Source organism: Glandiceps talaboti, chromosome 9 (assembly GCF_964340395.1).
Source record: "Glandiceps talaboti chromosome 9, keGlaTala1.1, whole genome shotgun sequence".
NCBI classification, from domain to species: Eukaryota; Metazoa; Hemichordata; class Enteropneusta; family Spengelidae; genus Glandiceps; species Glandiceps talaboti.
In genome coordinates this window covers 14,614,069-14,632,755 of record NC_135557.1, presented here as the reverse complement: position 1 = coordinate 14,632,755, position 18,687 = coordinate 14,614,069, and the positions used below count along the sequence as shown (strand labels likewise).

The following is an 18,687-nucleotide window of genomic DNA, read 5'->3' as shown; positions in this document are numbered from 1 at the left end:
GAGTATGCTAAATATTAGACAATCACAGAGCATCTTTCCAAAGCAAATTTATTTGTGAAAGTAATACAAAATTATCATTTATATAAGTAAAGTGATTTTCATATTTCCCTCGATAGTTATAGCTGTGTTTTCACCATGCTGTAATCATGGGTTATGTTTACATAGCGAAATGTCACTTATCCAAACATGATCTAGTATATTGTACAATAATAGAGTAGATTAGCAAGAAAAGGTGACATTTCCTAAATATTAAATATTATAAACATTAAATCATAATGTCAAGGGTTTTTTTCATGTTTTTGTGCCTGAAATCCATGCTGACCTGTTCTACAGTATGGCATAGCTATTTCTAGCCTGGAATGCATGCTTTCCTGTTCTACAGTATAGCATGGCTATTTGTAGCCTGGAATCTATACTGTCCTGTTCTACAGTATAACATGGCTATTTGTAGCCTGGTATCCATACTGACCTGTTCTACAGTATAGCATGGCTATTTGTAGCCTGGAATCCATACTGTCCTGTTATACAGTATAGTATGGCTATTTGTAGCCTGGAATCTATACTGTCCTGTTCTACAGTATAACATGGCTATTTGTAGCCTGGTATCCATACTGTCCTGATCTACAGTATAGCATGGCTATTTGTAGCCTGGAATCCATACTGTCCTGTTGTACAGTATAGCATGGCTATTTGAGCCTGGAATCCATGCTGTCCTGTTCTATAGTATATATCATTATATGCAAGGAAGGAAATAAAATGCACTGTAGTAGGCATAGATTCCAGGTACGCATTACGATCAAGTACTTGATTACTGTATGATGGCATATGAAGTGGAAACCATACATTGCTAGTATTATTATATTTATCTTACCACATGTAAGACTTCCAGTTCACTGTGATATGACTGCTATTCATACCTTATGCAGTGTTCTGCAATGTTGTAAGAATAATCTTGTCGGTAAAGTGAAAAAATAACCATTGTATTGTGTACATTAATTAAAGATACAATGATATTGACTTACCATTACAATCTAAAATGTATGTAGTAACATCAAAACTGTAGACAACTAAAAATAAAAAATGTATACAAATAAATTTGTACTTCACCAGAATGCGTGGAGAAGACTTGGGTTGAAAGTTATGATTTATACATTCACAAGCATTTTTGTGCAGTGCAAAGTTTTATTTTACTGATTAAATATTTATCACACAGATGAGTCTTCATAAGAAATGTATATTTAAACAGAATGTACATATTTTTATTTATATTACAGTCACAAAATTTGCTTAAACTATGCAACTATGCAAAGAACCAAAAAAAAAACAAATTTTTCGCTAACTCTGTTATTGAAGTACATCATGAACTGAATTAAGACAAATTATGTATTTTCAAATTTCCTCAAAAATTTGTTTGAAACAACAGAATGAAGGCCATTGGATGTTTTTATTTATTTCAAATGTCCATTTTTTGTGGTGGATGTAACATCCTATCTTTGTATGCTTCCACTGTGTTATGATACCTCGCTCTATATCCAGGCCGAATTCTTGATAAACACACAGCTATCCACATTCCATTTGCACACAGAGATTATTAGACCCCTGAAAATACAGCATAATAGTCAGGAATGACTCATTGCACAAGAATGACAAACTTTCCCTCCCTCAATTTCCTTATATTGAAAATAGTCCTGCAGGAGTATACACATTGATAGAGTAAATACCAAAGTGTTGTGACCCCCTGACCTTGTATGACGACCTTTAACCCTAGCTACTCACCTATGACTTGTTAATGTATTTTGCTTAAGGTAACGGTCTCCTTGAAAAGTAAGGACTTGAAAAAAATGAACAAAACAAACTTGTAAGTGAATTAGCTTAGACACTTATGTAGTGCTGTATTAAAACATGTAAATGGCAAGAAAAGAATTTTGTAAGCTGTTAACTTATACAGACAGATGCTCCTCTTCAAGTTTGTTCCACCTGCACATTAGAGAGAATAAGATACACATTAGAATGTGTATGCATACGGGCATTATCGTGCAGGCATACACATAATGACTTGCACAAAGTGGTGTTTAGTTACACATTCAGAACCCAAAGGTGAAAGATAGTGGAATGTGCACGCGTGCGTTTGCATCTTCTTTATATCCAGAAGGCCACACTCGTGACTTTTTTTTCTAAACATGTCGGCATTTTTGCCATTTTTTCCCACAACTACCCAAACGAAAAACCAACCAATTAGTTTAAAGTTATGCTTCCAAATTTTGATATAAAAAACATGACATTTAATAGGAGAAAAATGACAAAAACTTAACACATATTTACAGTTATGTGTAGACCACCATTTTGATGTAGTATCGTCTGATACAGAACGTGTGGGTTGCTTCAAATCACGTGACCATGCCACCTCATGTAAAGAACACATGTACATACGGGCATGTAAACCGCTCTATTATAAAAGAGAATTTTAATCAAGAGATGATGTCAGAAGGTTGTCATTTCCGCAGGAAATAATAAAAGATAGTCAAAACGACAAATTCTAGTAAATGTTTTATGAATTAACGGTATGTTAAAAGCATTGACACTTACATCAACTTGGTGTTTATCTATTATACATGAGCACAGCATTGTTAACACACAAAAAAATTCCCAATCTCAGAACTGAAAACTTAGACAGTCAAATTTAGAATTTACAGACGAATATTAAAATATGATTCACATGTTTGAAATATTAATTATATATCATTCAACCTTGTTTTTAATTACATTAAATTCTTTAAAGTAATTTTTAATCGGTGACTATGTATTAGAGGTTTCTCTGTTTCATCAGTACCGATAGCTAAACTTTCAAATTACAGTCAAAAATTTGATTTGTAGAATTAATTACATTTCCGTCAATAACATTTTGAAGTAATTTGATGATAGGAGAATATAATAATTTTTTTTAATGAATTTCGTTGATGATGAAGAGTTGATATCTTTCTCATCAGTTCAATTCTCAAATAACAGACAGATGTTTATACATAAAATAATTCAACTAATATTATTAGGAAATATTTAATTGGAGAACATAATGATTTTAAAATCAAAGCAATGAATATTATATCGTTGGATATCTTTTTTATCAGTTCCCATGATCAAATTTAAGTATTACAGACAGAAAATTGAAATATCTCAATCAATATTATTTTGAAAAATTTTATGATTGGAAAATATCATTATTGTATTTTATTTTATTTTACAGGTAATGGAAACTAAAAGTATGTTATATCTGGTCACGGAGTATGCCAGCAGTGGGGAAATGTTTGGTAAGAATTATCACAATTGAATTTTAATGATATCTCAATCCTTGCAAAATAGCAAAACCAATACTAGCATCTAATTTATATATAACACAGTATCAAGCAAGATACTAGGAGTCGTTACAGTGTTTCACGCTGTTGCAATCATCAGATGACTAACGATATAGTTCTATGAAGTTACAAATTCACACTGCTTTACATACTTATGTATTGGGCACAGAGTACTACAGCATAGACATTTTATATATACTCTCATTTTATATATACTGAGAGTATATATATATATATATATATATATATATATATATATATATATATATATATATATATATATATATATATATATATATATATATATATATATATATATAGACATTTTATATATACATACAGCATAGACATTTTATATATACTCTCATTTTATTTATATATATATATATATATATATATATATATATATATATATATATATATATAATATAATATAATATACATATTAGGTATTTTAATATGTCCTTTGAGAGAAACACTTAACTTTGCAAGATAAAATGTCCTGGTCCAGGAAAGCAGATGTTTTGGAATGAACCATTAATTCACAATTCAGAAATAATGATTTATATATCTCCCCTAGTTACAGACATTACTAAGTTGTATTATTTTATTTATTTTCATTGCCTTCTTAAGCTTATCAATCTATGTACATGTCTGTTGTAGCATGGCTAACATAATTTGTAGTCGTTGACGGTTCCTGACAAATTACTTCAGACAAGCCAATACCATGAACAATGTAACCGAACCGATCTTGCCTTTCTGTGTTCATGCTGATCAATATATCTCTGAAACGCAGAGGAAATGTACGATTTTGTCAATGGAGCATAAAGGATGGGAGAAAGTAGAGCAGGTCACCACACTCCCCTGTAATGCTTAGTTAATTACCTTCGTTATAAAAATTCAACTTTAATATCCAAGGGGGAAAAAATGAAATGTACATATACATATATATTGGCAGTTTGCAATTCTCATTTACATAGCTAACTAATTACATTTTTAATTAATTAATTAATCAATTTAATGAAAGAAAGTTGCAAAAATGATTAGTTTGTTTTCTTTTGTGTCTCCTTTTTAATTTTTTAACTGGGTCCTATATATATCAGTACCTGCAAATTTCAACAAAACTTGCTAGTTAAGCATATTTGAAAGTAATTAAATAATTTAATGAAAAAAATGGTGAAATTGCAAGAATACCCTGTCTTTTGTATCTGCAAATTAAAATGATTTGATCATATAGTTGAAATTCAATCAATTCAATTAAAACAATTTACATGTATATAAAAAATATATATATATCCTGGTAGTTGATTATTTGAAGGAGTTAAACACACATTTACATTGCATAAATTCCATTGCCAAAGATATCATAAAATCTTTCAGATATTTTGTTACTAAGGCATACATCTAATGTCAGCTAAATTTTCTAAATTTGGGCCAATGTGTTTTTTAAAATTCTTTTGTTAATAACTTTATTGCTAAAGAAATGTGGATGATATGTCCACAATTCCACAAAAAAGATATACAACACAAGATTACAAAAATAAAAATAATGTAAAAAGCAAAAAAAAGGAAATTTGCGAATATGAGTGACCAGAAGTTTGTTTTTTTGATTATTAAAGTATATAGATATATGGTTGTTTACATAGAGACAGGGGATATTTTTACACACTCACATTTAGATTCATTTTGTTAATTATTCCAGCCGAATAAACATGTAATTTCTGAGACACATTTTCCCAATCAGGGGACATCAGTTACTATGGCGATGAATATCAAACATAGTCATACCAAATGTACAAAGCAGCAAGGCTGAAACGTTGCATTATCGTTTCCCTGGAGATCTACTACAAATGGCTATTATCCTTCCCAATGATGTCATTGTTGTCAAGGCAACAACTTACATTACAGTGCGAGTGTGTGGGCTGATCTGTTAAGAAAGGAAAAAAGTATTACTCAATTGAGTTCACAAGAAAATATCTAGAGAATTTTCTGTTTACTGGCAAATGTATTTTCTTGCTTACTTTTCACCCGATCTCTAAATGCTTGACCCTAAAACACGAAGTCTCCCTGCAGGAATATATTCACAATCAGTCGAATAAATTAAAGAAAGTCGTCGTTCAAATACAGGAAATAGGGAATGTATGAATCTCATAGCCTAGTTCTATTCCATGCTGAAATCCCTCGAGGCCACCATTTTGCCATCTCTTTCCATTCTCCCCATTCCTATTACTAACTTTGGGAAGCTATTACTTTCCTTGGGAATTCTTCCCATCAAAACTACAATGTCTCTCTCTATTAATCCTATATTTAACAATTTCTAAACCAGCATCGCAAGTAGATGACAATGTTATTCAAGTAATTACTTCAAAGTATCACATTCAATACTACTTCTTATTTTTGTTCTTCCAAATATATAATTATAAATATGTACATAACTTTAATAATTATATTTAAATATGTATAGTTATTTACATAGTTACAGATTATTTATTTATTTATATAGTATTTCCTATTGTCCCTCTTTAGGTTAAGTCAAAAGACAATGGCTATCATAGGAAATATATATATATATTATATATATATATATATATATATATATATATATATATATATATATATATATAATCTCAGTATATATAAAATGAGAGTATATATAAAATGTCTATGCTGTAGTAAACTGTGCCCAATATATATATATATATATATATATATATATTTAACTTTACACTGAGGTTCTGTCTATCAATAATATCGTAAACCATACAGTTCTGCTGTCTTCAGTATTTAACGAGTAACACAACTAGATTTCTTTGACAGAACTGGAGACCCACCGATGAAGAGGAGCTCAGTCTCTTCGAAAATATTTGGGTCAGAACTGTATGGTTTACAATATCATATATATGTATATAAACTCAGTGTATTGTCTATTATACAGTGCTTAATACATTTATGTAGAGTAGTATTAATAACACAATATCAAGCAAGATACTATACCATTCGATATCTGATGATCGCAACAGCATCTTGCTTGATATTGTTACATGTGTGTGTGTGTGTGTGTGTGTGTGTGTGTGTGTGTGTGTGTGTTTGGGGCAGGGGGGGGTACCTGTTGTATATCTGTGTTCTCGGGCACTCAGAGTCTGTCTAATGCTTCCATTGCTAAAAAGTGATTAATTTATAAAACTGTAGAAGTAGATATAAAGCCGGGTACCACCGTACAGCCATTAAAGCAACATAACTAGGGTGTTGGGTATTTTTCATATCTCCCAATTCACATCAGTACTATGTATAATGCTGGCAAGATTTCGTCCTGTTGTTAAATAGTATCATTTGCTATCAATACTATCGAGGATAGCTGTTGCCTGAACAAAATGGAGACAAATACAAAAAAACATCTTGAAGCTGGAAAATTAGAATTATGTGGGCGGACACCAACCTACGCACTTACGAAATATACTTTTTAATATGCACGAACACTTTGGCATATCTTGATTCTTCAGGATATCTTGAGTAAAAATCAAACATCAAAATACAGAAGATCCCTCAAAATTATTTAAGTGAATTTAACAATTAAAATAATTGTTGATTATATATGTAAGCGTTTTTTGCTAATATTTGAGAACTGGGTGTCAGAGGAGACAGGGAGATCTGATAAAGTTTCATACAATGTACATGTACTGTAATTTGATCGGGACACAATAAACTCCTTAAAGAACGTGGGTAGATTTTACCTGAAAAATTTAATTCCATGGAATACCTTCAACTCAAAGAATTAATTTTTGTTACGAAAATTCTCTTTGATGTTGGATATTACTTACTTTTATGTAAATTCTCAGTACGTTTAAGTCTCATTAAAATAGTTACTTTGAATTCATAGTTTCCATAGCAACAAAGAAAGTGGAAAAGTAATATTATTGTGTATGTTGTGAAATAACATTCAATATTTATTATACAAATCTCCCTTCAGCACACTGTGTAATAGTGAAGCTACATATCTAAGATTAATGAGCATAATTTTCTTGGAATTTGATAAATTTGAAATATTCATATTCCTTCCTGTGTAGACAGTTGTTACCCACGACAGTTGACTTCATAATTTGGTTTACTGCTAGTCTTAAAGCCCAATGTCTTGATCCCATAGTTATCATATTAATGTGAGTTGCGCCATAGAAACAGGATCATTCTATTGCTCAGGACCAATTTTTCCTATAACTCTACCAGACAATTAGTCACACCCATGGCAAACGCAACATCGGCCTCAAAAATATGTATATTCACTGTTCTTATTTATTTTTATTTTTTTTATTTATATTTTTTATTTAAATTCAGGACAAAATCTAATACCATGTAATTTCATGGTGATTATATTAGTAATATATTTTTTTTTAATTTGGGGACAAAATCTAATACCAGGTAATTTCATTTTGTGATTACATTAGTAATATAATATATTTAATGATTGTTTACAACACACGGTCTGACTTCAATACTTCAGAACCCAAATTGTGAGCAAACAGACCTCACATGTAGTAATTTTTCCTCAGGACACTCTTTTGGGAACCATGTATATCTTTAGGCTTCTTTTTTATTCCATGCTTTTCATTATCCATGTTTTTGCTGCAGTAGTACCGGAATAGACATTTCCAAAATTTGCCATGGTGGTGCTCTACTTCCTGTCTGTGTGAACCTTGGGGGTATACATGGTATAGGTTACTCCGTTAATCATAGAGCACTGCTGTTTTTCCTCGATATCTGAACAATACGAAAAACATCCCTGATTTACACTTCTGTAGAATACCAAGGGACAAAGCTCTTATGAAACGGTACAAGAAGGTGATGATTTCTAAACATAACACTTTTTTGCCAGATTTTATAAAAAAATGTGTTCGTGTAAATTTGGTAAATCGTAACCCTATGCCATTAAAACCTAACACAGTAAATGTAGGTATATTTAATTCAAATAAACTGACTCAATAATATAGATTTGAATCATTATGTAATAATTTGTACACATTATTGCAGTCAGTATTTCACTTGAAAAGTGACTGCAAACTGTATAAATAAGTTTAAAAAAACAGCTTGGCTCGTCGACTAGTTTTCTACCCCATTGGGATTTTGAAAAAGTTTGATTTGAATACTTAGATATTATTCTCCAATATTTGTCTATGTTCAGCCAAGAAAAATATGACTGACCTAAGGGGTCTTTATCACTTGTCTATTGACTCATGGAGACAACCCTTAGGTTATGAGTATTTTCCAGCTGCACGGAGAAAAATATTGGAGCAAAATATACATGTAATTATACCAACGCCAGTTATATAAATTATAAAAGAAAAATTGGGGAAAATAATGGTAATTTTGAACGTTTTAACTCATATTTCGAACACAGCAGAACCAGTGACGTAGGCACACATTGTTGTGACATAGTCGCACGATGTCATGGCGTAGAATGACCAGAGTATATATTCCATATTTTTTGTTCTAAATGGCTCGTGCATGGTATAATACTAGTTATATATAACTTTTAGGGACAATAGAGTATACAGCGTGTCAGAGAAAAATTGATTTAATCAGTTTTCTACCAGACGTATTCAATAATTCATTGGATACAAACTCATTACATGTAGATGTCTTATTTTATTACTTGGACATGCCATCATGTACATTATACGTATTTTTGAACGTCTTCAGATGTAAACACATTCCTGCTGTACAATTATTCTCACAAAATTATAGGCTTTCAGTACTTGTCAGTTCATATTTAGTAATATCAAAATTGTGTTGTCCAATAAGTTATTAAAAAGGGAGTCCAAATTGTATTATTAAAAAAATGATTTTTGAACATCTTCAGATGTAAACACATTCCTGTTATATGATTTTTCTAACTATTGTATGTCTTCTTTTAGTTAATCTTGTTATGAATTTATACTTCAGTCCAAAATAATCGAAATTTTGTCCGAAAAGATATAAAAACAAAAATGCTACTTATTTTTGAATGTCTTCAGATGTAAACACATCACTGCTATAAATGATTTGATCAAAATTATACATTTTTAATTATGGTAGTACAGCTTTATGTTTTAATCCGAATTTAAGGATATCAATCTGTTGATGTGTGAAAGATATAAACATGATGAAAATGGAGTCAAAAATATTATTCAATCAAAAAAACTTTTTCTGAACATCTTCAGATGTAAACACATTCCTGCATGATTATTCAAACAAAAATATAAGCTTTCAGGACTTGTTATGGTGTTATACAATAATCCAAATTTAGTCATACCAAAATTTTGTTGTATAAAAGTCAGAATTCAAATTTTTCAAAATGAGAGTCAAATTTTGTTGTTTGAAGAAAATTCAAGGTTTTCAGTACTTATTGTCACTGAATATTTACAACAAACATACATCAATTCTAAAGTTTCTCAACATTTTGACTTTCATTAAGTTATTACTGCAAAATAGGAAAAAGAGGAAACTAAATTTCCACAACAAAACTGAATTCTTAATGTTGCTTTTTTCGTTCAGAAGTTTTAGTGAGCAGAGGAGAATGACCTTTGATTCAATAGTTTCAGAAAAGTAAAGATATCAAGTGAAATTCAAGAACAGGAACACTACAATTCAAATTTATTTTATATCAAGTATTAGATATAATTAAAATACAAAGTATATATGAGCTGGATGGCTTAAAGAAAACATGTACATAGGTAATGGATACACTTAATGAATATGTTGTATACTGCCAAGTAAACATTGACGGACTATGCTAGGAATTGGGTCGAGTGTAACAGCATTGTATTTATGAAAGAAGTAAAGGGGATAAAATATGCATTAGGGGAAACCTTAAGCAAGTGAAGCTATTAAAAAAAGTGGCTACAATTTGTTAATAATCTCTGATGCAAATAGAGTGTAGGCTAGGGAGTCTAACCCCTTTAGCTATCCTAAACACAACTCCCTATCTTTGTAGATAAACACAAGTTGACACAATCCCCCATGTAAACTTTAACAAAAGTAAAATTTTGTAATACCAAAATCTCCTAGTGTTTGCAGGGTAAAATATTCTTACTATGAAATACTATATTTTCTTGGCAAAAATAATCTTGGAAATAATCACTCAGTCCATGGAGTAAATGTTAAAACCGATATTTCAAGCAAGGGCTCATTGTCAATAATAGCCATGTCGGCATTTTAAAGTATTTTCAAGAGACAGATTTTCACAGAAAGGAGCAATCAGATGGTTTGCCTGGACTTGCATTTATAAGATCTGCATAACAATTAAGAACGATAAGTATTGTTGTCGCTGCAATTTTGTTTTGTCGAAAAAAGCAGACCAGGAAAAGAAGCTAATTCAGCAGGAAATGTAATTACAGTATTTCATAGTATGTTTGTAGTATCTACATATGAGCGAGTTTAATCACCACGGATACTGTCAAACTATAAGTTAATAGATTGCGCACATTTGTCCTGGAATGGATGGAAACCTCCATACTGACATCCTTGCCTACCCTTTACACAAAATAAACTCTGCCATCTTCATATTTCATAAGATCACACCAGGTATACAGAGTATTTTTATGGTTAATATCTTTTGAATATTTTTTAAAATTTTACCTGGTGTGAACGGTTATAAGATACTATGGTCTGTCCATCATCAACAGAGAGATGAATGTAGTCAGCAGATGAAAGACATATTCCTGAACTGTAAACATCCCAAACATGATTTGACCTTAAGAGAAAGGAATTTTTTAACTAAAGCATCTTTTGTTGCCCGTGGTGAGCTGTCTTCTCAGGTTACAACAGTATTAGCAGCTATGGAGATTACATCTGATGTATAGATACAAGAGAAATCTCTGCAGATTTGATGTTAAAGCTATAAGGCTTGCGGTACTGAACTATTTGAAATTTTGACAGTGTTTTCTTTCGTAATAATGTGGGAAATGTTAGTTGAAAATATGTGACATTTATGACATACGTTAGTTGAGTTTGATGTGGTTCACTTATTGTCACTGTAGGCTGAACCAGTACCACTGTTTTTGTTAAGGATGGTAAGTAGATAGAGTTACCCAAGTAATTTACCAGGATTCTGAGTTTGAGTTTGCCACGTAATTTGCTTAAGTTCCCCAACAAACTTGTGAGGAAATCTATGTAAGTTTTACTGGATCCCCCCATCCCCCACCACCCCAGCCCCCACCCCTGATGACAGAGATTCCTCAACCATACTAAAACTCTGTGTACATGTACATTAACTAATATGTAAATTTTTGTGCCTTGATGTTTTATTTTACTCTTATTTCTACAATTTTGTGGGTTCTTTCAGATTATTTGGCCAATCATGGGAGAATGAATGAGAAAGAAGCACGCAAGAAATTCTGGCAAATTCTGTCAGCAGTAGAATACTGCCACAACAGACATGTTGTACATAGAGACCTAAAGGTGAGTAAACAAATCACAACAAACTAACTATTTTCAGTACCTGAAATACAATTAAGCCCTAAGGTAAGTAATTCAAATAACAACCAATCACTTTAGGTCTGTAAGAACCTTTAACTTGAGTGATTGAAAATTTGAACAATTTACTGAGGTTAGACAATCTTCGGTAAGCAATTACAACCACTGCTGTAGGTATTTTGGAAAGTAGGTCACATCACAAACAAGGTGACACCAAACTTGCCCCTTTATCCTGTTTTCTGATCATCAAAAACTTCAAGTCAACAAAACATTATTGACATAATTACCAGTTCTCTGCCTAGTAACCTTGACATTTGCATATTAAGCATGAAATTTGCATATTAGCACATCAGTGGCAGACACCACCTTTAAATTTTCAATTTGCCAGGTTATTATTTGCATATTAAGCATGCAATTTGCATATTACATGTCCCACATGTGAAGCGTGATATTTGCATATCAAAATTTCAATTTTACAGAAAGTGTATATTGTATTTTGCTGATATCAGTATTACCTGAAAATAGAAAAATTATAATTTTATGTCAAAAGCTAAGGATAAAATTGTATGTGACAAAGTCACTACTACATACATGTATTTTTCCAAATTAAATAAGAATTTTGAATTTTAAAAATTAAGTTTTTATACCCAACCATGCAGCAAGGTGATGAATTAATGACAGAAGGCATACTGTGTATATTAAGCTTAGCACTGTGAAAGTCTGGTGTAAAACTGTCACACCAAAGCCTCTGTCCTAGGTGCAGTGTTCAAAAAAGCTTGGAGAAGTGTTTATGTGCATATTTTCAATTTGCATAAAACATTCCAGAGGGAATTCAGTTATTGATGTTAAAATGGGGTTAGTGGTCTCTTTATATCTCAAGGGATAAAGAACTCTGTTAACCTTCTTAGGAATTTGAAAGTATAAATACAGTGCTCATATAGTTAGTAGTGGAATGTTGCCATTAGCTTGTTCATTGTAATGGTGCGTAACCTTAACTGGATAACTTGTCCTCACTTATCATTATGTTGGTGTTATTTCTGGTAGTAAGTCGGATGCACATCATTTAGGATGGTCAAGTAAAACTTCTCTGTTTCATCTTCTACGTCAATGGCATACCACACACACAGCATGATTGACTTTTGTGGTGTAGGGCTGATGACATAAAAGACTACCTAAAGTTGTGATTTTTTTTTTCATGATTTGACTCCCTATGATTCTGATGATTAGCAATCCTGGTTTGATAGATATAACATGAAGAAGCCTATGGAAAGGGTCACTCTGAATGGGTAAAGGCAATGAAAGAATGATGTTAAGTACCTCCGTTGGATAGTTGGACTTGTTCATCTTGTCCTGTGAACTTTGTTCATTATTTTTAAAGATGTCATTGTGTTAATTTCTACTAAGCGAAAGGATAAATGACAATATGTCAGAATAACGGTTATGAAAATTGTATATTCTCCACAAAAACAATTGATCAAAAGTACTTTTCATTGCATGTATGTTCATCATCAAGGTTGTACTGGAACAAACACTATAGGCGGGTCAACAGATGTTAATGTAACATTTATATGCAAATTACAAATTATATGCATAATATTTTACATGCCACCTGGTTATTTGATTCATGATATGTAGAATTAGAAGTCCTTAACACAAATACAAGTAGTCTTTCGAAGCTTCATGTACGAAAAATATTTTTAAACATCCACATTTAACTATGGAGCAAATCAAAGAATGAAGGCATGGTGTGCCTGTGTGTTATTGTGAAATTTAGTCATGCCTGCACGTGGTAGATACTTACAGATATCCCCAATAAAACATTGATAGCCCATGTGGTTTCCAAAAGGAATAAAAATAGCCTAATTGCGGATTTTATTTGTTTTTGTATGCTTTAAAATGTAACTGTACCCCTATTGCTTAGTAAATGGGAAGTAGATGTATATATTATATATATAAATAAACTGGCATCTACTGCTATCACTGTGACCTATGGGGGTACACGGCCTGTTCTTGTAAAGTACGTACACAGAACTTGGATACAATTTTCAGTTGTCTGCACATCGGCCTTTTCAAAAAGTTCCCTCGGATTTGTCAGAACACACAAGAAATTCACACCTTGCCTGCATTATTCATGATCTTTATAAGAACATATATGTATAAGGGTATGGTCTTAAATCAGTGTTACCCTTTAAACCCTTTAAAGTCTACTGATAAGATAACACTAATGTGAGAACCTGGTATTGAAACATGGCCCTTTAACGTCCACTAATAAGATAACACTAATGTTAGAACCTGGTATAGAAACATGGCCCTTTAACGTCCACTAATAAGATAACACTAATGTGAGAACCTGGTATTGAAACATGGCCCTTTAACGTCCACTAATAAGATAACACTAATGTTAGAACCTGGGATTCAATCATGCGGATTGATGAGTTTTACTGGAAGGTTGTGTATTTCTTTGGTGTGGACTATTTTGATGTTTGCCAATTAATGAAGGAGGCAATGTTTTACAAGATTATAAATGCTCTCTTTATATCTAAACTCATGTAAAAATATCTAATCAAGAAAATTGTTTTTAATACTAGTATATACTTCTAACATTAGCCTATTTCATTTTAGTGTTCTTTAATATCTTTATTACACTTAGGTACCCAAATAAAGTTGTCACTTTTTTATACAGTTGTAATAAAGTTATATCTTATCTTATCTTACCTTATCTTACCTTACCTTACCTTACCTTATCTTATCTTATCCCATCTTACCTTACCTTACCTTATCTTATCTTACATACATCTGTTTTCCTCTAAGAAAGACCTTTTAGGGAACTATTGATGCATAATTAGACACTGGTATAAGGACTAGTAGAAGACAAACCCACGCACAAATTCTACATCTTAATTTCTTCCCACGGTTGATTGCAGATTGAGCTTAAAGGTAAAAAGCCTTAGCTGAAGGTCAGTAGTAAAATCAATCCTTGCAAATAGATGCTGAAGGAAAGTTTTGAAATGTCAGCCATCTACTAAAAGCAGCATGTTATTTGGCAAAATCCTACGTTGAACACGCTCTCATAGTTATAGTAGGCGTTACAAACGTACATGTTGAGAATTATGGCCTCGACAGTCTTTATTAATTCTGCATTCACCAGGTGGCAGATACAACTCTTTACGTATAACCATTACAGATGTGAATATGTTCCCTAAATATAAAGAAAGCGTTTCCTTTCATAAGAATTAGTACCTCAAATTTATTGTAGCAAAGAAAAAAAATAAAATTCTTTTTCAATTTTATATACAAATAATAGAGTCACCAGGAATTTGATGAATGCTTAATTACAGTAATGTAGGTTATTTTTAGTAACATTTAATACTATTTTTCTTATGAATAACTAATGGTACTTGTGTAAGAAGCTTAGGTAATTACAAAGGGATGCCGACACAGGAGTGTTAGTATTTATTATCAAGACATTTTAGGTGTGTGCGTGTGTATGTATGTGTATGTGTGTGTTTGTATCTGTCTGTTTGTGTCCAAAGGTATGTGTGTTGGTACGTGCGTGTGTGTGTGTGTTTATGTGAACACGTGTATTTGCATGTGAGAGAGATATTGTAGGTTCGTTTGATGAGGTCTCCCATTGTACAAAATGAAAACAACCCAGCCATATTAAAAGTAGGGTTTTCCTGCTGACTCATCCATGAACAATGTTAGTGATTACATCAAGTCATAACATTTTTCAGAATGTTATCACTTGGATATATGTGACATGGGTAATCAAAGATGTGGGTCAAAGGTTAAGGAGATGATGATATGGCACATCTTTAACGATGTTTCATTAAGAGTCTAACACAGACAGGAACTGTTAAGTCAGACTCTTAGTAGATCGGTCCACTGTCTATACACTCTAGGACAGTTTCTTAACTATATAATTATGAATTTACTGTCATGTAAAGAATTCTTCCCAGTTTTGGGCCATTCCACTAATTTCAAGGGATGTGTAACCTAAGGTTGATAAAAGTTTAATTAAAAGTTGGTGATGGGTTTCTTTTGATGAAATGTTTAAGAGGATTATAGTCCATCTATCAATTGACGAGTAATTTTTCAATATTGTGGATGGATACGTTTTCCTATCTGAATACACTCTGCTTATCAATTAACTTACAAATATACTTTTCTTTGCTGTGAATAGAACCTAATATATATTCTCAATAACAGAACCAGCGTTTCGATCCCTTCTTTTTCGCTTCATAGATATAAAAGCTCTTAGGCATACGCCCACCATCAACACAGACATGGCTCTTCACTAATAAATATCTGGATGACAAATTTGTGTAAATTTCTAAAGCCTAAATTTTTTACCATCTCCGATCATAACAGTGTAGGCAGTAAACGTGAAGATTATGCTATAGAGGTTGTTTTCTCTCCTACGCATGATTTCCGTACTGATTACCAGGAAATGGATAATGAGATCCACTGTGATTTTTTGACATTTAAAACTGAAATTTATAACAACTGATTGACTAGTAGTGATGGTTACAAAAAACTCGAATGTCAAAATAACATCATTAAAATACGATATGGGTTCCTTCCAATCGGAGCAAGTCATTAGGACAAGAAATGTATTGCTGCATATCAGATTACAATTTTCATAATATTTCCACTTCATTTTCACATCATATGTTTTCTTAAATGAATAATTTTAAAGGGGCAAAAGCTGAGTTTATATGATTTGGGGGGTGTATGTATGTATGTATGTATGTATGTGTGTATGTATGTATGTATGTATGTATGTATGTATGTATGTGTGTGTGTGTATGTATGTAGGTATGTATGTAGGTATGTATGTGCATGTATGTATGTATGTATGTGTGTGTGTGTGTGTGTGTGTGAGTGTGTATGTATGTATGTATGTATGTATGTATGAATGTATATATGTATGTATGTATGTATGTATGTATGTATGTATGTGATATGTATATTTCCATAATATATTTGTCATAACATAATTTCAGCACACAGTCACTGAGTTGTGACCTAATGTCATCAGTATTTTCATATTTCCCTATAGGACAACAGAATTCATAAACAATATTTAGCATAATATTTTTTGAAAGTGACACAAAGTCTTGATCAAATAATGAAGTGAGAAATTATCTATATTTAGCATGGATAAAAAGTTCATCACTTATTTTTATCAATTGACAAAACAGCAGTTCCAGGTATACATATCCTGAAAATAACATTAATAATCACAAACAGTGGTTTTGATTTTAAAAAATTGAATAATGGCGAGTAATGATCTGTTTGTTATGCCTTTGGGAGATACAGATTGGTAAACAGGATAACACAAATTTTTAATTTAGAAAGTATTTATCTCATGATGTTGTTTATTTTAGAGTACTTTGTAATAACAACTTAGGAAATGAATAAATGATTATAGAGAATAAATGGACTTCAAAATAATTTTTTTTTTGGTTTCTATTTTCTATATTCTATTTTTTATAGTATATAAACAAGCAATAATTGCCACACTGAGCTCACTTAAGGGCCTTTAGTGTACAGGAGTCTTGTCCCAACATGTCCTGGTTTTCACATCAACACATCTCCCCTTCACCCCCCCCCCCCTCCCCCATCAGGTGTTTACTACACATATCACACTTGTGCATTCAATACATAATTTGTTTTCAACTATCAGCATTGAACATGCCCATTTCATAATATTTGGATCATATCTCGTCACAAATTGCTAAATTCATCAATGAATTGATATTGTTTGCTATGATGTACTAAATAATCATGGGTGTATATATAATCAGGACATTTGTTTTTCTCTTGTCGAAGTATCAATTTTCAATATTCAATTTCATATCTGATCAATTTGAACTAAAAATTGCCAAATTTATCAATAAATTTCTTTCCTTTGTAGTTTGTGAAATACTTATTGTATGTAAACTTCAGGCAATGCACACGAATAAGTGGTTAAGCCAGAACTTGAGCAACTAAACTGTACAAGCATGAAAAAAAAATGTATAAAAATATAAAGAATACCATGTTGGTTATTTGAAAAGTTCCTGAGACTGGCGAGGTGAAAGGTTACCTTTAATGTAGGACCTATTGTTATCAGATAAATACATTGAAATGTCAGCTAGTGCATAGACAGTAGTTTGCAGGGGTGGATTAAACTTTGGTATTTCTAGCTAAAAGAAAATAGGCACAGCTTCAAAAAAAACTGAACAAAGGAGGCTGATCGAGAAATTACACCCACCCATATTGTTTGCTTCCGGCCAATCTATTAATTTTATATTCATCATGACATTTTAACTCAAACTATTGATTTTTCACACTTCATATTACCTGTGAATGCTACACTCAAAAAAAAATCACCAAATCTGTGAACATTTTTATAACCTTTTGCTGTACAATCTTATCTCATGAGATATTGATAATATTAATAATAATAATAATAATAACTTTATTTGCCATATGCTAACAAAGCATTGGAAATTGATTTTTCACATGAGCTCATAAAAAAAATGGGACTAAAACTAAGAATGTAAAAGAATGACACAACAGACAATAAAACATACACGATACTATATTGCATATAGCGTTGTCATTGCCTTCATATTATCGTTCATTTGGTATGTATCAAACAGTGTTCTCCCCACTATAGAGAAAGCACGGTACAAACACCATCCTTGCCGTCTAGGCTGCCGTGTTTGGCAGGTTTCTACCGTGCTCCAAAAGTTCTACCGTCCTTGAGCTTTAGTAATCTTTCAATAACAAAATCATAATAATACATTCACATGAAGAGAAATGGCTGATCCTCAATGTACTTGTATGTATGTGTTAAAATAAACATGTCAGAGTTTGTTCAAGTGTTGAAGACATGCATATT

At 31.8% G+C, this 18,687-nt stretch overlaps 1 protein-coding gene across 3 annotated transcripts in view; it reads left to right on the top strand.

Annotated features, from left to right (window-relative positions):
- Nucleotides 1–18,687, top strand: part of LOC144440214 (serine/threonine-protein kinase SIK2-like) — a 64,576-nt gene that overhangs the window by 36,566 nt on the left and 9,323 nt on the right. For all 3 annotated transcript variants that reach the window (XM_078129521.1, XM_078129520.1, XM_078129519.1), the window contains exons 4-5: nucleotides 3,242–3,305; nucleotides 11,665–11,780. In XM_078129521.1, the coding sequence (XP_077985647.1) occupies nucleotides 3,242–3,305; nucleotides 11,665–11,780 (180 nt within the window). The remainder of the gene's footprint in view (nucleotides 1–3,241; nucleotides 3,306–11,664; nucleotides 11,781–18,687) is intronic.